Consider the following 14,587-nt stretch of genomic DNA (forward strand, 5'->3'; position numbering starts at 1 on the left):
TCCTAAAATGGAAAGAGAAGAATAGAAAAAAGCATTACAGTAGAACACTTTTGTAAGCTACAAAAGCTACATCTACAATTTTCTTTGAAACACAGTTTCTATTTCCATCAGTATGAAAATATTTTGTTAATCTGAAGACACACACTGTCCTCCTAAAGGACAATTTATGCTTTCTAGTTGGAAAAGTTTTTTTCAGACCTATCATGTCATCCAATTTTTTAAATAATAAAGACTTTTTTCTGAAGGAGTCTGACTGCAGGTGAAAATACAATACTGTTTCTCATAAACTATGCTGATGTGTAGTATCTACACACTCATTTAAAGTTTCTTCTCACAAAAAATCTCACTTTTAATCATAGCTTTTATGTATTATTTTCTTTGATTTTTTTCCCTTAGTGTTATTTGGATAGTATACACTAATATGCTCATAAAAACAGTAGAAAATAAAATTGATTTTAAAGTTTTCATAGGCTTTAGCAATGTAAAGTCAAGGTATATGAAAATGAAAGAAATAAAGCAAGGGTTTGTGGTTTTTAGATTTTATATTCAACAACAAAAACATTTCATAACAATAGAATATTTCATGACCCCCAAATGAAATCCTTTTGTTAACTAGCTTGATTTTTCACCATGTGAAAATGTCACCATGATGACATTTCAGGCCAAAGTACATTCAACTCTATATTAACATGACAAGATAATCAGCTCTCAGTGTTCCCTGACTAAAGGGAGTTACTAATAAGAGAGCCTAGTTAACCACCATCTTGGTGCCAACTCCGTATTTTCAATATGTTGTTATGAATCTCATTGATCTAGATTAAAATTAGCTAAGGTAGTATGTCCCCCTTATTTTTATTAAATGTTGACCTTTTAAGACTGACAAAATTATTGGTGATCCACTATTTACATTAGGGCAAAATAAGATAATGATTCTAACATCATATCTATTTGTATCATTATATATCCATACGGCCTCAGAACATTCATACGAAAAAGTCTGCAGTCATTCATCTGGATGCTTATGCTTCTACAATGCCAAAGAGATAAATATTTATAAAAACTCAAAAGCAGTTTTTGTATTCTTTGTATTCTTTACTGTATTCAGTATTCATTAAAATTTCCCACCATGCTCAAATTTAGAGTTGAGCAGCATGGTGCTGTATCTAGACTGTATATGAATTAGCAAACAATGGGTGATAGCTTATGGAGGGGTCATTTTTCCAAGCAACATTACAATGGAAAGCTAGAGCACTTTCAAATTATGTAAGAAGACACAAGTGAGTTGAGTTTTGCTTAGGACTTCATAGCTTTTCAAAGGGTTTGTCAATAAACAACGAATATTTAATTTTTTTAAAATAGGTTGAATAGTGATGAATATCGGTTACTATATTGGTAAATACTGTTCCGTGAAACTCGTTTCAGTCATATGTGTATAGCAGATAGGAAGGTAAGCTATTTCTTACTGTGGGTAGTGATGAAAAATGTTTGAAAGCCACTATGGTAGGGGATCCAAATCTCATAACTGAGATTATGTAGTTTCACATTACTCTTTATTGTTTAGACTTTAGTAAAGCCATGTCTAAATTTTCTATTCTTATTTTAGCTGTGCCACAGGGAATTAAGGTCGAGGTAATTTTACATTCTGCCCTTGAACTCGAGAACCAAGGGGGAACAGCCCCCTCCTGTGGCCAACACAGGGGTGACGGGGTAACTAAATGAGGGACTGCCTGAAGGAGGGCAAATGTCTGGAAGAATTAGAGCTGCAGTATTTAACTGCTTCTTCCCATGTGAAGTTTTTTTTTTTCCTTGTACTGTTACCACCCTGTAGAATTGGGCTATTTTTTAGAGGAAATCTGGCAACTTCCTTATATTCTATTTCTTCCCAATCAGCTAAAGTGTGAGAAGTTGGCTAAAAGCGATGGTTAAAACGGGAGGTTCTCTTATAGGTAGGATGACTTATTAGAGTTTGTCTTCCAAACTGAGTCAATTTGGAGATGAAAGGTAGTGTTCACAAAACAGACACGGGGATAGCAGGTATAAACTGGACTGCCGCAAACAGGCATGGATGGTGGGCCCCCCTTCTCACAGGGAATGAAGAAACTGAGCTCCTCTGAATGGGAGCCCTCTGCTGGTTTTTTAGGGTCTCTACTGTTTTACAAATGCTTGCGATTAATGAAAACATAAGCTCTGGATAAATGGTTGATAGTGAACAGCTCCTCTTTAGCTATGGAAAGTGAGAGAATAAAAACTACAGAATATCAAATATGAGTATCTGGGTTTAAGAGGAATTGTGTGATGAAAGATGAAGATTTATCTTCCTAATTATTTTTTATTTAGACTAATCTTATTAATTCGGTTTGCTAGCCACACAGTGATTAATAACTGGGAGTTGAAGTAAAACCTAAGAGGTAGGCCCCTCAAGTACTGAGTGGTAGGGGGAGACTGCCTGGTTCCAAATCTGTGTTAGAGCTAAGCCTGTAAAAAAAAATTTAAGTGCTCTTATTTTTAACTTATTTTTTTAGAAACTTGAACAATTAACAATTAATCTGGATAAACCATTTAAATTAAAATTATTTATAATTTTTTTCAGATGTGTTCAATAATTCATCAGTTGCATCTAACACCCAGTGCTCATTACATCACGTGCCCCCTTTAAAAATTTTTTATAATTTAACATAAAACTATTTGGCACCCTCCTACTCCATCTTAAAAACTGCTTTTAATTTGACATTACTTTGATTCCTCATTTTCAAATAATTAAAAAATTTGTAATTAAATCTGTGTATAATAGTGTGGGGAGGCAGAGCAGCCAAATCTAACCTCACCTTGTCTTCATACATCCTTTTGGCTTCTCTTAACTCAGAACGTAGCTGAGAAACAGTAGATTCCAGATCACTGAGTTGGCGCATATACATTGAATTTTGGTTTCTTGCTTGTTCTCTAAGAAGAGTTTAAAAGGGGAATAAAAGCAAACAGCAAACTAAGAATAAGTGTGATTTAGATACTGCCACTAGTTCTTTTATATGGCATTAACTAGGTGAAAAGTCTTTTATTTTCCAAAATTTCTTCTTAAAAGCTTCAGTTCAACCATGTTGTTAAGTGCTGAAACTAGATAGTATATATTGGAGTTCATTTGTACTATTTTCTCTCTACTTTTGTATATGATTGAAAATGTCCCAATAAAAGGTTTCAATACATATAAGCTCAAATTACAAAATTATTTATATGTATACATATACGTTTTGTTTATATATATTTACACATACACGTGTTTTTGATCCTATCAGTTGTAATATGAACAATATTTAAAACATCCAATTTCAAGAGGCCTAAATACTTGCAATACTTTTTTTTTCCCCCTAAGGGAGAATACAGGGTGCAGGGGTGGCGGCCACTGCCCCAGGCCTTGGCTCCACATGCAGCACTCCTGTCCACCCCCTGGTCAGCGAGGACAGCCTTACAGGGAATACGTGTCTAACCCCTGGCGTGCAGACGGTACCGGCCTCTGGTCACACTGTTCTTGAGCACAAGGTGCGCACTGCGCCCGCTGCCTGCGAAGGATCAGGGAAGACTGAGCCCACCATGCCCGTGCCCGGTCCTCTCACACAGTTCATTGCTTATGGGCCAACAGGACGTGCTACTCCTAGTGACTGGGGCCTTTAGAAAGGCAGTCACAACATACTCAGTGCACCAATGGGGGAGACAGATGTGGACAAGGCGCCACAGTGACATCCCTTTAGTTGCTGTGTAAAGTACTGTTGCATAAAGGAGGAGAAAAGCCTAAAGAAAGAACTTCTAGTCGCTCTCCTATTTCCTACTCTCGAAGGAAATACCCCCTGCTCCTGTTCCCCCATCACAACGGGCCTCAGCCCTCAGCCGCGGGCTTGGCTGGCCTCTAGGGTGGGCCTGAGTCACGCCTGGAGCCCTGTCCTGCTGCCAACCTTGTCACCCTAAACAGCCCCCGCAACAAACTGGACAGGTGGAGGGGTACAAATACCTTCTCACTTACGCCAATAATACTTCTTATATGGTCATATAATATTATCTTTAAGTAATCTTTTCCATTCATTTGAATGTGAGAGAAGTTTTACTTTCTTGTGAGATTTTAAAGCCAATTTTAAAAGATCTTAGGACAGAACATTAATGAAAACAGTATCTCTAAAATGAAGATAAATGATACCAATTTCAAACCAGAGGACACACATACTGAATGATTTCCAGTTGACTCTGGATGCTATTGGCTTGACTTCGAGCACTGCTAGCTTTCTCAGTAAGTCCTGTTATTTCGATTTCATGTTCACTTATTAACTGCTCAATCCTATAAAAAGAATGTGGTGTTTGTTATTTGATACATAAGATTTTCCTTGATTATGAATTATTCCAAAAATTAATGGTTTTCAACACTCACAAATTGAGTATTTTGCTTTGACTTTGAACATGGTGCTCATTTTAAGTTTTGGAATTCGGATTTTTTTTTTTTTAAATTTTACAATGGTAATAAGTTACAACTACTATATACTATATGACACACATAGGGAAGTTCCTATAAGCCAAACATATTACAAATACAACAACAGGTTTTTAAATATTTACACTAAATCATAAAGACTTTATATCATAAAGCTTTACATTAAGCTCAAGTCAGGTTTTGTCAACAAATGAATGACAAAAGACTCTCTCTTTGACCAAACTTTAGTCAGGCTCCTCTGAGTCATCTTGTAGGCCTTGACCTTGGCACCCATCAACCCTTCCCCCAACCGCCCTGGCCTGTCCAGGCTTAGTAAGAATCTTGCTAAATCAGTTTAGTGAGAATCCCCCCACCCTTGATGTCTCCACTGTCCCACTCACCTGCTCCTTGGCTGTAAATTCCTACTTCCTTGGTTGTATTGGGAGAGCTGAGTCTCATCTCTTTCCCCTAACACAGAATCCCTATTGCAAAAGCCTTGAATAAAGTCTTCCTGAACCTTTTAAACAAGTGTCAGAAAAATTTTCCCTTTCACATGAACTTGCCACAAACCAACGAAGAAAACTTTTGTTTCAGAACATTTTCGATTTTGGAATTGCTGATGAGGGACTGTAAACCTATGGTTTAGTTCACTATGACTTTCTATACTTCAGTCAGAAACCCACCTATCTTGATGTTGTTGAAGAAGCAATTCTATTTTATTCTGTGATTCAGACTTCAGTGCTTCAAGCTGATCCTCTACCTAGTTACAAAAAAGAGATGCTGATTTAGGGACTGGTAAATCTACATCTTGGAAACGTTGGAGATTTTCCAACCAAAGGACCACTTTATTGTTTTTAAAGATGTTATTTATTTACTTGTCAGAGAGAGAGAGAGAGAGAGAGAACCCCTGTGTGCACAAGTGGCGGGTAGGGGCAGATGGCGAAGCAGACTCCCTGCTGAGCAGGGAGCCCAGTGGGGGACTCGATCCCAGGACCCTGGGATCATGACATGAGCCAAAGGCAGACGCTCAACCGACTAAGCCATCCAGGCATCCCTAGAGGAACACTTTAGAAAGAAGCAAATAAAAGTAATACAGAAACCGAATACACTCTATCACTGCATTTTATTAGATTGTTTACTTTGGTTGGTTATACTCTCATGAAGCCATACAGGTAAATCAAGCTAGTTCCCTTAAAGTACTGAGACATCATTGTAGAAATAACTGTTATTTTAGAGAACAAAAATGAGAACTTGGCTTACTTTTAAGAACTTAAAAAATTATATACCTAATACTATTCTCTTAATGAATTTTAATATAAAATTGAATAGTGTTCTCACCACTTACTGGAAATATCCTCCCTTTAAGGTAAGAAATCTCTGTGTCTAATTCTCTCAGGACTTTACTAATAGCCGAGCCCATGTTGCGGAAGTGGAGAGTAGACACGCTCTCGTGTTCGTATATTTTCTTGCCCGCGGCTTCTTCAAAGTCAGCTAGGACTGATCGGATTTCTTGAAGTACTCCCTCATGGCCAAGCATCATCTTTCTCAGCTGCTCTATCTGTGCGTTGCTATCTTTCAGCATGTCCTCCTTAAGGCATTTGGCAGCTTCAAGTTCATGAACTGTATTTTGAAGCTGATTTCTTAAATCCTCCTGGGACTGACTCTCCCTTCGTCTATGAAATAAATGAAAGAGAAGAAACAATATTGATAAAATTCATATTCACACAAGTAGCTTTATACTACAAAGAGTAAAACTTTAAAATAATTTTAGGTAACGATGCCCAACCTGATGTCAGCCATGGCATCTCTCTCCATTTGCATCTCTTGAAGTTTTGTTTGCAAATCAATGACTGACTGCCTTAAGTAAAACTTTTGTTTCTCATGCAATTCATTGCTCTGAAAAAAAAAAAAATGCCATGCAAATCAGCCTTTACCAGAGGAACATATTTCCTTAAATTATTAGGAAATTCCTAATAATTTCCAAAAATCCACAGATTACTAATTTATTTTTATGTGTACTTCCTTCTCCTTTTACCATATTGCAGGGCCTAATTAATCATTTCTTACCTAGATTACTGAACTATCTTAACTTGTATCACTGTCTCAAGCTTGGCCCCTTTCAAAATCTATTCTTTACTTAATAACCAAAACACTATTTCTAAAACAAATCAGACTTCTACCTCAAGATATAGAAATAAGTTTTATTTTTGAAAACAGGAAAACTGGTTAAAATTCTGTATACAGAAAAGTCAATCCCCACTTCCAAACCACTTAAAAACTTGACAGCAGACAACCACCCCCCAAAAGTCAAGGTGTTCTACCACAGAGAAATTCACTAAGATCTCTAAAATCAGGCACTGCAAGACCTCCCAGCATAAAAATTGATACAATGTAATCATCCCAAAGCAAAGCCTATTGCTAGACAACTTGCCATCAGCTTTTTTATTGTTCATCCTTGAGTATGAACAAAAACCAACCAACCAACCAACACCACTGTACACCTGAAGAAAGGTTATAAAATAAAAAACGGAGACCAAGGTTAAACAAAGAAGCAAACACGAGAAAAAAAGGATCCAAAGAAACAAAGTAATGCAGCAACAGAAGAACACTTCCGGAAACTTGTATTTGCAGAGAAATTTGAGAGACATCACAGCTGTAAAGTAAGAACAAAATACAATGCCAAGGAAGTGACCAAGTGAGAACTGAGTTCTTGGAAATTAAAACTATGCTTGCACACTAAAAAGCTGCAATAGAAATGTTAGAAGTCAAGAAATGTCCCCCCAAAGTAGGAAAGTAGGTAAAACTTTTGAAAGTAAAGGTAAGAGATTTAGAGGTATAACCTAGGAGATAACATATGACCAATAGGAGCCACAGAATGAGAGAACTGAGAAAACAGAGGGAATGAAACTATCAAAGAAAAAACAAATCAAAGCTGAAAAGTACAAATCTGTGGACCAAAGGATCCACTGAATCCCCAGCACAATGAATGAAAAAACTAAAATCCACACCTAAGCACATTATGGTGGATTTTCAGAGACAGAAGACTCTAAAGCTTCCAAAGACAAACCTCAATTAAGTAAAAGCATATCATCCAAAAAGGAGCAAGTTTCAGACAGACATCTACTTCTCAGTAGCAATATGAAACGCAAGGACACAATATTTTCGAAGGACTGAAAGAAAATGACTTTCAACTTTATCCAGCTAAATTAAGTAAAAGCATATCATCCGCAAAGAAGCAAGTATCAGACAGACATCTACTTCTCAGTAGCAATACGAAATGCAAGGACACAATATTTTCAAAGGACTGAGAGAAAATGACTTTCAACTTTACCCAGCTAAAGTCATTCTCAGAATGCAAAGATCCATAAAATGTATGCACATATACCCTTTAAGTTTCTAAAGATGTGCTTTGACTAAATGAAGAAGTAGATCAAGAGAAAGGAAGACAGAAAACAGTGAATTCTGGAAATCATGGATCTAATCAGGAAAGCAATGCAAAGAAGAAAACAGTTATAGACAGACCTAAGAAACTCACCTAGACTGGAAAAATAGGACAGAAGACTCCTGAAGAGTCCGGGATCAAAGGAGGATTTGAGAGAAAACCTACATGGCGGTTCTTTAAAAAAAAAAAAAAAAAAAAAGATCATATGATAAAGGCACACAGCATTAGGAAAAAGAAAGGCAAGAATAACCATCAGGAAAGGGGCGCCTGGGTGGCTCAGTTGGTTAAGCGTCTGCCTTCACCTCAGGTCATGATCCCAGGGTTCTGGGATCAAGTCCCACATCGGGCTCCCTCCAACATAAGAGTCTGCTTCTCCCTCTCCCTCTGACTTTCCCCCACCCAGTTCATGCTCTCTCTCTCGTTCATTCTCTCTCAAATAAATAAATAAAATCTTAAGAAAAAAAATAACCACCAGAAAAAACACTACACAGGAAAGGAAGTGTGATAGGATACTAGCTGGTTCTGCAATTGACAATGTTTATATAGCCAATATAAGGTTAAGGCCCTCTATCTTTTCCTCTTATAGTTCAGGTGAATGACTACAGAATAATCTGAACTTCGGATGGCAACAGTGGAAATGGAAACAGATCTGAGAAATATATATGAGGTACAATGGATGGACATGGTGATAAAGTGACACCAGGGAAGAGGTATCAAGAACAAATGAGGTTTGGGGGACCTGGGTGGCTCAGTTTAGCATCTGACTCTTGATTTTTGGCTCAGGTCATGATCCCAGGGTCCTGGGATTGAGCTTCACATCGGGCTCCCTGCTTGGTGGGAAGACTGCTTCTCCCTCTCCCACTCCCCCTGCTTGTATTCCTTCTCTCACTGTCTCTCTCTGTCAAATATATAAAATCTTAAAAAATAAATAAATAAAGGGGCACCTGGGTGGCTCAGTCTTTAAGTTTCTGCCTTCGGCTCAGGTCATGATCCCCGGGTCCTGAGATCGAGCCCCACATCGGGCTCCCTGCTCAGCAGGAAGCCTGCTTCTCCCTCTCCCACTCCCCCTGCTTCTGTTCCCTCTCTCGCTGTGTCTCTGTCAAATAAATAATAAAATAAAAATAAAAAATAAAAAATAAATATTAAAAAATAAATAAATAAATAATCTCAGCCACAGACTGTAAATGTGTACATAGAAAGGGCCGCATCTTTTCCAGCTTTATATATCCAGTACCTAGCACATGTGTTACATAGAGGTTCATGCTAAATATTACAAGTATCCAAATAGTCCTGTTATTTATTTAGAGATTTAACACATATTTACTGGGAGCCAATCAAGTGTCAGATACTCTGCCAGAGGATGGACAGGGAAAATGAATTAAGACACTGTTTCTTTCCCTCACTGGTATCTCTGTGCTCGCTCCATCCATCCATCCATCCATCCATCCATCCATCCATCCATCATCCACCCAACCCACCTATCCTCTTTATTAGTGAACTTATCATAAGGTATTATGACTATTTGTTTATATACCAGATCCTCTTCAAGTCTATGAACCCCTTATGAGTCCTACCTTATTCATCTCTGTATCCCTGTACATAATACAATAGTACATGATTTTTAGCACTTAATGAAGTTGTAGTTTTTTCCCTAAATGTGCTTACACAGTCTGAATGAGGTAGAACAAGGTGTTAATGAATACGGTAACACGAACTAAATACTACAACAGACATGTGCACATAGGGCAACAGCCATACAGAGGAGAATATACCTAGTCCTGTTTAGAGCAAAGGATTCAGAAAAGGAAATGCTTGAGCTGAGTCTTGATGGATAATAAGAATTTGCCAGGCAGACAAGGTAAAGAAGAGGAAATGGCCTGGGCAAAAGCATGAAGCTTTAGAAGAGCATGCTATCTCTAGGGAACAGCAAATAGCTAAATATTGCTGGAATGGAGGGTACATTTGGGGAACAGATAGTAGATGAAGTTAAAATATACAGAGAGGGGTTATATCATGAGAGGCTTTGGGTACAATGGTAAGTTTCACTTTTAGAAGACTACAGACTACTGGGACACAGTTTACAACTGTAAAGCTGGCTAAAGCTGGCTTCATTCTACATAAGATCTACTTAAAAATTTTTAGCAAATATAAAAATAAAATTTTAGCAAATAACTTCTATATACTATTTAGTTATCATATATACACATACATCTAAAAACCTATCCCCACAACTGCTTTGTAAAGAAAAACAAGGTATCAGGGCCCCTGGGTGGCTCAGTTAAGCATCTGCCTTCAGCTCGGGTCATGGTCTGGGGGTCCTGGGATTGAGTCCCATGTTGGGCTCCCTGCTTGGCAAGGAGTCTGCTTCTCCCTCTGACTTTCCCCCCTTCTTGTGCACTCTCTTGCTCTCTCTCTCAAATAAATAAATAAATAAATAATTTAAAAATTTTTTTTAAAAAAGAAAAGAAAAACAATGTATCATGAGAGCAGGACAGCAGGCCCGAACCAATTATTATAATTACAGATAAACATCGTTAATTATAACATTTTGAGCTATTCAAGTTTAATTAAAATTAACAATGAAACCAGGGCATTCTGACTATTAAGAGAAAAATAGGTATATAAACTTCATGTGCCCAATTTTTAATACTGAAATAGAAGGCATAAGCCAAATTAACAAGTTTAACCAATAAATCCATCATTAAGTGTTTCTTTTAGTAAGTTTAGGTTCTGTTCCAAGGCAACGTGCCTCATTGTCATTCCCAAATGGCATAAAGTACTAGAAGAAAAGAACGCAACTCACTTCATTTAGTCTTCTCTGCAGATCTTTGACTTGATGTGAATATTCTTCCAAAACACGTTCAATGTGTTCCTTTCCAGGGTATGGGATGACTTTTCTAGGAGAATCAAGTTCCACTTCATATTTGGGGAAAAAAGGAATTTGTGTCAATGTCCCAGCTGAAGATGTGTTTTCAATTATTGTACCACGAATAGATGACATAAAAAATGGACTTGAAGAACCTAAATATTAAAGAATTAATCAATCAACTTACTAATAAAATAATTTTGTGGTAAACATTATCCTAGGTGATTTCCTTAATGAACCCTGAAGATGCTCAAGGTCTTGGGGAAAATAGACGAGTAAAAGATTGGTAAGAGCTCTGAGAGAGACGAACACTACGTAAAAAGGAGATTAGGGAAGAGGAGTGAGTTTTACTTGATAGTAATCAAGTGATACCTGAGCTGAATGAACCTTGAAGTATATTAAGGAGAAGAGGAAGGGCATTGCAGGCAGTGGGAGCACCACAATTATTGGTGAGGAGGCTTGAATCAGCACAGATATTCCGGGTGACAGGAAAGAAGTAGCCAGATATGAGAATGAAGATATAAGCCAGATCTTGAAGGACCTTGTGGTCATGCCAAGGAGCTTGAATTTCATCTTGAAAGCTTCGGGAAGTCATTAGTGGATTTGAGAGTAAGAGAGTAGTTAACTAGGTTTGTGGTTTGAAAAAGCTGTCTGGCTTCAGTGTGGAGAATGCACTGGATGGGGATAAAACTGAAGTAGAGAATGGAGTCGGAGAAGGCTTTCAACGATGCAGGCAAGAAATGGCAAGCGTCTACCCTAAAGCAGACAGTGGTTGACAGACAGAAAGGGTGTGGACTTGAGAAATATATGTGGTAAGTAAAAGACAGGGGGGTGTCAAAGATCTCTACTGGGTTTTGAGCTTCAACATCCAAGTAATGCTGTTTGATTTGTGTGTTCAGGAGTATGTGTTGCTTCAGAGATAAGGATTTGGGAATCATCAGCATTTGAATTCTAGTGAATCCCTGAAGTCAATGGGATCATCCAGAGACAGTAGTATAGAATGAAAAAAGAGGACCAAGAAGAGTACTCTGAAGAAATACCAATATTTAAAGGGAAGATAAGGAAGTAAAACCCAGGAAGATTCACAGAAGAGCCACAGAGATATTAGAGAATTATATTCAAGAAACACCACTGGTTTGGACTGAGGGACAGAGACAGTGTGAGATGAAAAGAGACCTTCCAATAAGCAGAAACCCCTTAGCTGAAAACATACGCTATCTTTCATATAAAGGAAGGAGGTCTCATGGGGCACCCAGGTGGCTCAGTTGGTTAAGTATCTGCCTTCGGCTCAGGTCAAGATCCTAGAGTCCTGGGATCGGGAAGGAGCCCCACATCTGGTTCCCTGCTCAGTGGGGAGCCTGCTTCTCCTTCTCCTTTTGCCCCTCATCCTCCCCCTGCTCGTGCTTGGGTACACGCTCCCTCTCTCTCTCTTTCAATTACATAAATAAAATCTTAAAAAAAAAAAAAGGTCTCAAAGTTAGACCCAAGAGTCCAGAGAATGGCTCCAAGAACCATGAGGAATTATTCCCAAGCCTGAGTCCTAATCAGGGAACGGGAAACCTGTGCTCAGCTAGATTTCAGAATCGTGATGGACCGTGTGCCTCCTGTTTTCCCCATTTGGAACGGTAGTTTTGATACATGTGGCCCTGCCACTGTACGTTGGCTGTCACAGGTCTTCAGATGAAGAGGAACTCAACTCAGGGAGCCGTACTTAAGGACTTACAACTGAGGAGCTTCATCCATACCTGAATCTAATTTCAAAAAAGAGATTCTGGCCTTTGAATGGATGGATGCTGTAATGGGATGAGACTGTTAAAGGCCTTCTCGGGAGAGAGTGAATGTACTTTGTAGGTGAGAGAAATGTAAATAATTTGTGACCAGAGGTGGGCAAACTGTGGTGCTCTGAAAGTATGTTCATAAATTCTTTGATGGTCCTCCCTTTAATAGGTAGAGGTTAATTTCCCTCCTCTTTGTAAGAAAGGAGAAATAAGAGTGAATGTGTTAAGCATGTGCACATGTATGTCAGGGGAGAGGGGAAGCAATTACTTACTTTTGCAAAAAGAAACCCTGGAAGAATAAAAACAGAAACTCATGAAAATGGTTAGCTATAGGGGTATAGGGATGGGTAGAAATAGAGTGGAAGGGAGAGGGATGGCAGCAAAACTCTACTGAATATACGTTTTCATTAAGTTTTTACTTTTGAGCCATGTACATGTTATACATATTCAAAAAATAAAATGAAGTTGAATACTAACAGAAATAAACCTAAGGGTATAGAAAGTTTGTAACATAATGTCACAAAGAAAATAGTTCCTTAAAATAACTTTAGAACACAGTACTCTGTGGTCTTCGTGAGCCTCACTTAGCTGGGAAGTTGTTCACGGTGGTAGCATGGTTATAATTCTGAAACGCTTTTGTATGGACCATGCAAGAGAGAAAATGAACAAATATGGTGAAGGTTTTAGAAACTAGAATTTCACTGTAGGGGAGATGCAGATATGGAATGAGAGAAAATGAGGAAGAACTCCACGGTTCTGGATTTGAATTTGAGTTATCCATGTGAATTTATGATCAAAAAAATCTATTTTGAAACTTTATCCACTGAATGCTCCTCTAGCATTATCAAGGACACAGATGAGATAGGAGACTACGACTGTGAGGTGACAAACTGATGGAAAATCCACAATTTGTGTATTTTCTCTAGGAGAATCTTCCAGAAGCCCAGTACAAAAATGGAGAAGGCAGTCAGCCTGATAAAGATGGAGGTTTTCCTGTAAGAGTGCAACAGAAGAATACGAGAAAAAGTTAAAGAGATTGGCAAGTGGTTGGCTGAAAAAATGAATGATAAGAGAAAGTGAGGATAAGAAGCAGTATTACTTTAGGAGAAAATGGCGGAACTAGAGCAGTTGTTCTCAACCCTTACTGGAAATCAGTATCACCTGGGGAGTCTAAAAAAAAATCCAGTGGTACCTAAGCCCCATTCCAGACCTACTGAATCAGAATCTCTAGGTGTGGATCTAAGCCATATAAATGTTTAAAATCTCAAAAAGTGATTCTGACATGGAGCTATGGTTGAGAATCACTCCTTTCATGAGGCAGAATAGGTGCTCTAGGAATAAGGGATTGAGAGAGTTGGAAGACAAGAGGTTGGATTTCAGAAGTCTAACAGTTCTTGGTAATAAGATCCAAGTAAGAGAAGTGGGGTGGCTAGAGTCAAGATCGAGATGAGAAGAACTAAAAAGGTCAAGAAGCTTTAAGATCTCAGATGGGTCATGCATGAGGACAATGATATCCTGGGATGATGATGTGCCTGAGGAGGGAGAGACAACCCAGGAGCTAAGTGCTGGTGCCCCAATGAGTACGAGGGACAGAGTGTGTGGGGAGGTGGGTGAGTGGAGTGGGCAGGGGAGACGGGTACAGCAAGGTGGAGGGACAGAGGCATCTCAGGATGGCATAAGCATCCTAAAAAGCAGAAGATTTCTCAAAGTATTTGTGCTGAAATAAAGGTGTTTAAGCAGACCAGTAAAACAACAGATCTGTAATTGCGAATAAACTTTGGGTGCATTCTTTTAGATGAGAGAGACAGGCAGGGAAAGCAGTCAGGGACCGTGCAGGCTACCTGCCTAACGGCCAGAAAGTCCATTCCCTAGCTCTCCCCTATTCTGCGGTGTGTTGCAGAGAACTACTTTTCCCAGGCTCCCTTCCCACCTTGTCTCCTGGGAGGTCACCATGGGAGGTGCTGGGAAGACCCGGAGGCCGGCCGAGGAGAAGAGAAGCTGCGCCTGGCACAACTCTGACTCCGCTCACCTGCCTCAGCTGAGCTTCTGGCCCT

General features: G+C 38.8%; 1 protein-coding gene across 41 annotated transcripts in view; it reads right to left on the reverse strand.

Annotated features, from left to right (window-relative positions):
- CCDC158 (coiled-coil domain containing 158) overlaps positions 1-14,587 on the reverse strand; it is a 127,719-nt gene that overhangs the window by 97,410 nt on the left and 15,722 nt on the right. For 26 of the 41 annotated variants that reach the window (XR_010409437.1, XR_010409436.1, XR_010409441.1 and 23 more), the window contains 6 exons: positions 10,693-10,910; positions 6,234-6,343; positions 5,793-6,120; positions 5,131-5,207; positions 4,208-4,318; positions 2,826-2,940 (listed from right to left, as the gene is read on the reverse strand). Coding sequence is in view for 32 of the 41 variants with exons in the window: in XM_064584626.1 (XP_064440696.1) it covers positions 2,826-2,940; positions 4,208-4,318; positions 5,131-5,207; positions 5,793-6,120; positions 6,234-6,343; positions 10,693-10,910 (959 nt within the window). In the remaining 9 variants the exon portion in view is untranslated. Of the gene's footprint in view, positions 1-2,825; positions 2,941-4,207; positions 4,319-5,130; positions 5,208-5,792; positions 6,121-6,233; positions 6,344-7,982; positions 8,064-8,833; positions 8,986-10,692; positions 10,911-14,587 lie in introns of all 41 variants that reach the window. The other 15 variants (XM_064584636.1, XM_064584637.1, XM_064584633.1 and 12 more) reach the window with 8 other exon arrangements.

This window comes from Mirounga angustirostris, unplaced genomic scaffold (assembly GCF_029215605.1).
Source record: "Mirounga angustirostris isolate CCGP_5_RB_7025 unplaced genomic scaffold, mMirAng1.0.hap1 SCAF_2, whole genome shotgun sequence".
NCBI classification, from domain to species: domain Eukaryota; kingdom Metazoa; phylum Chordata; class Mammalia; order Carnivora; family Phocidae; genus Mirounga; species Mirounga angustirostris.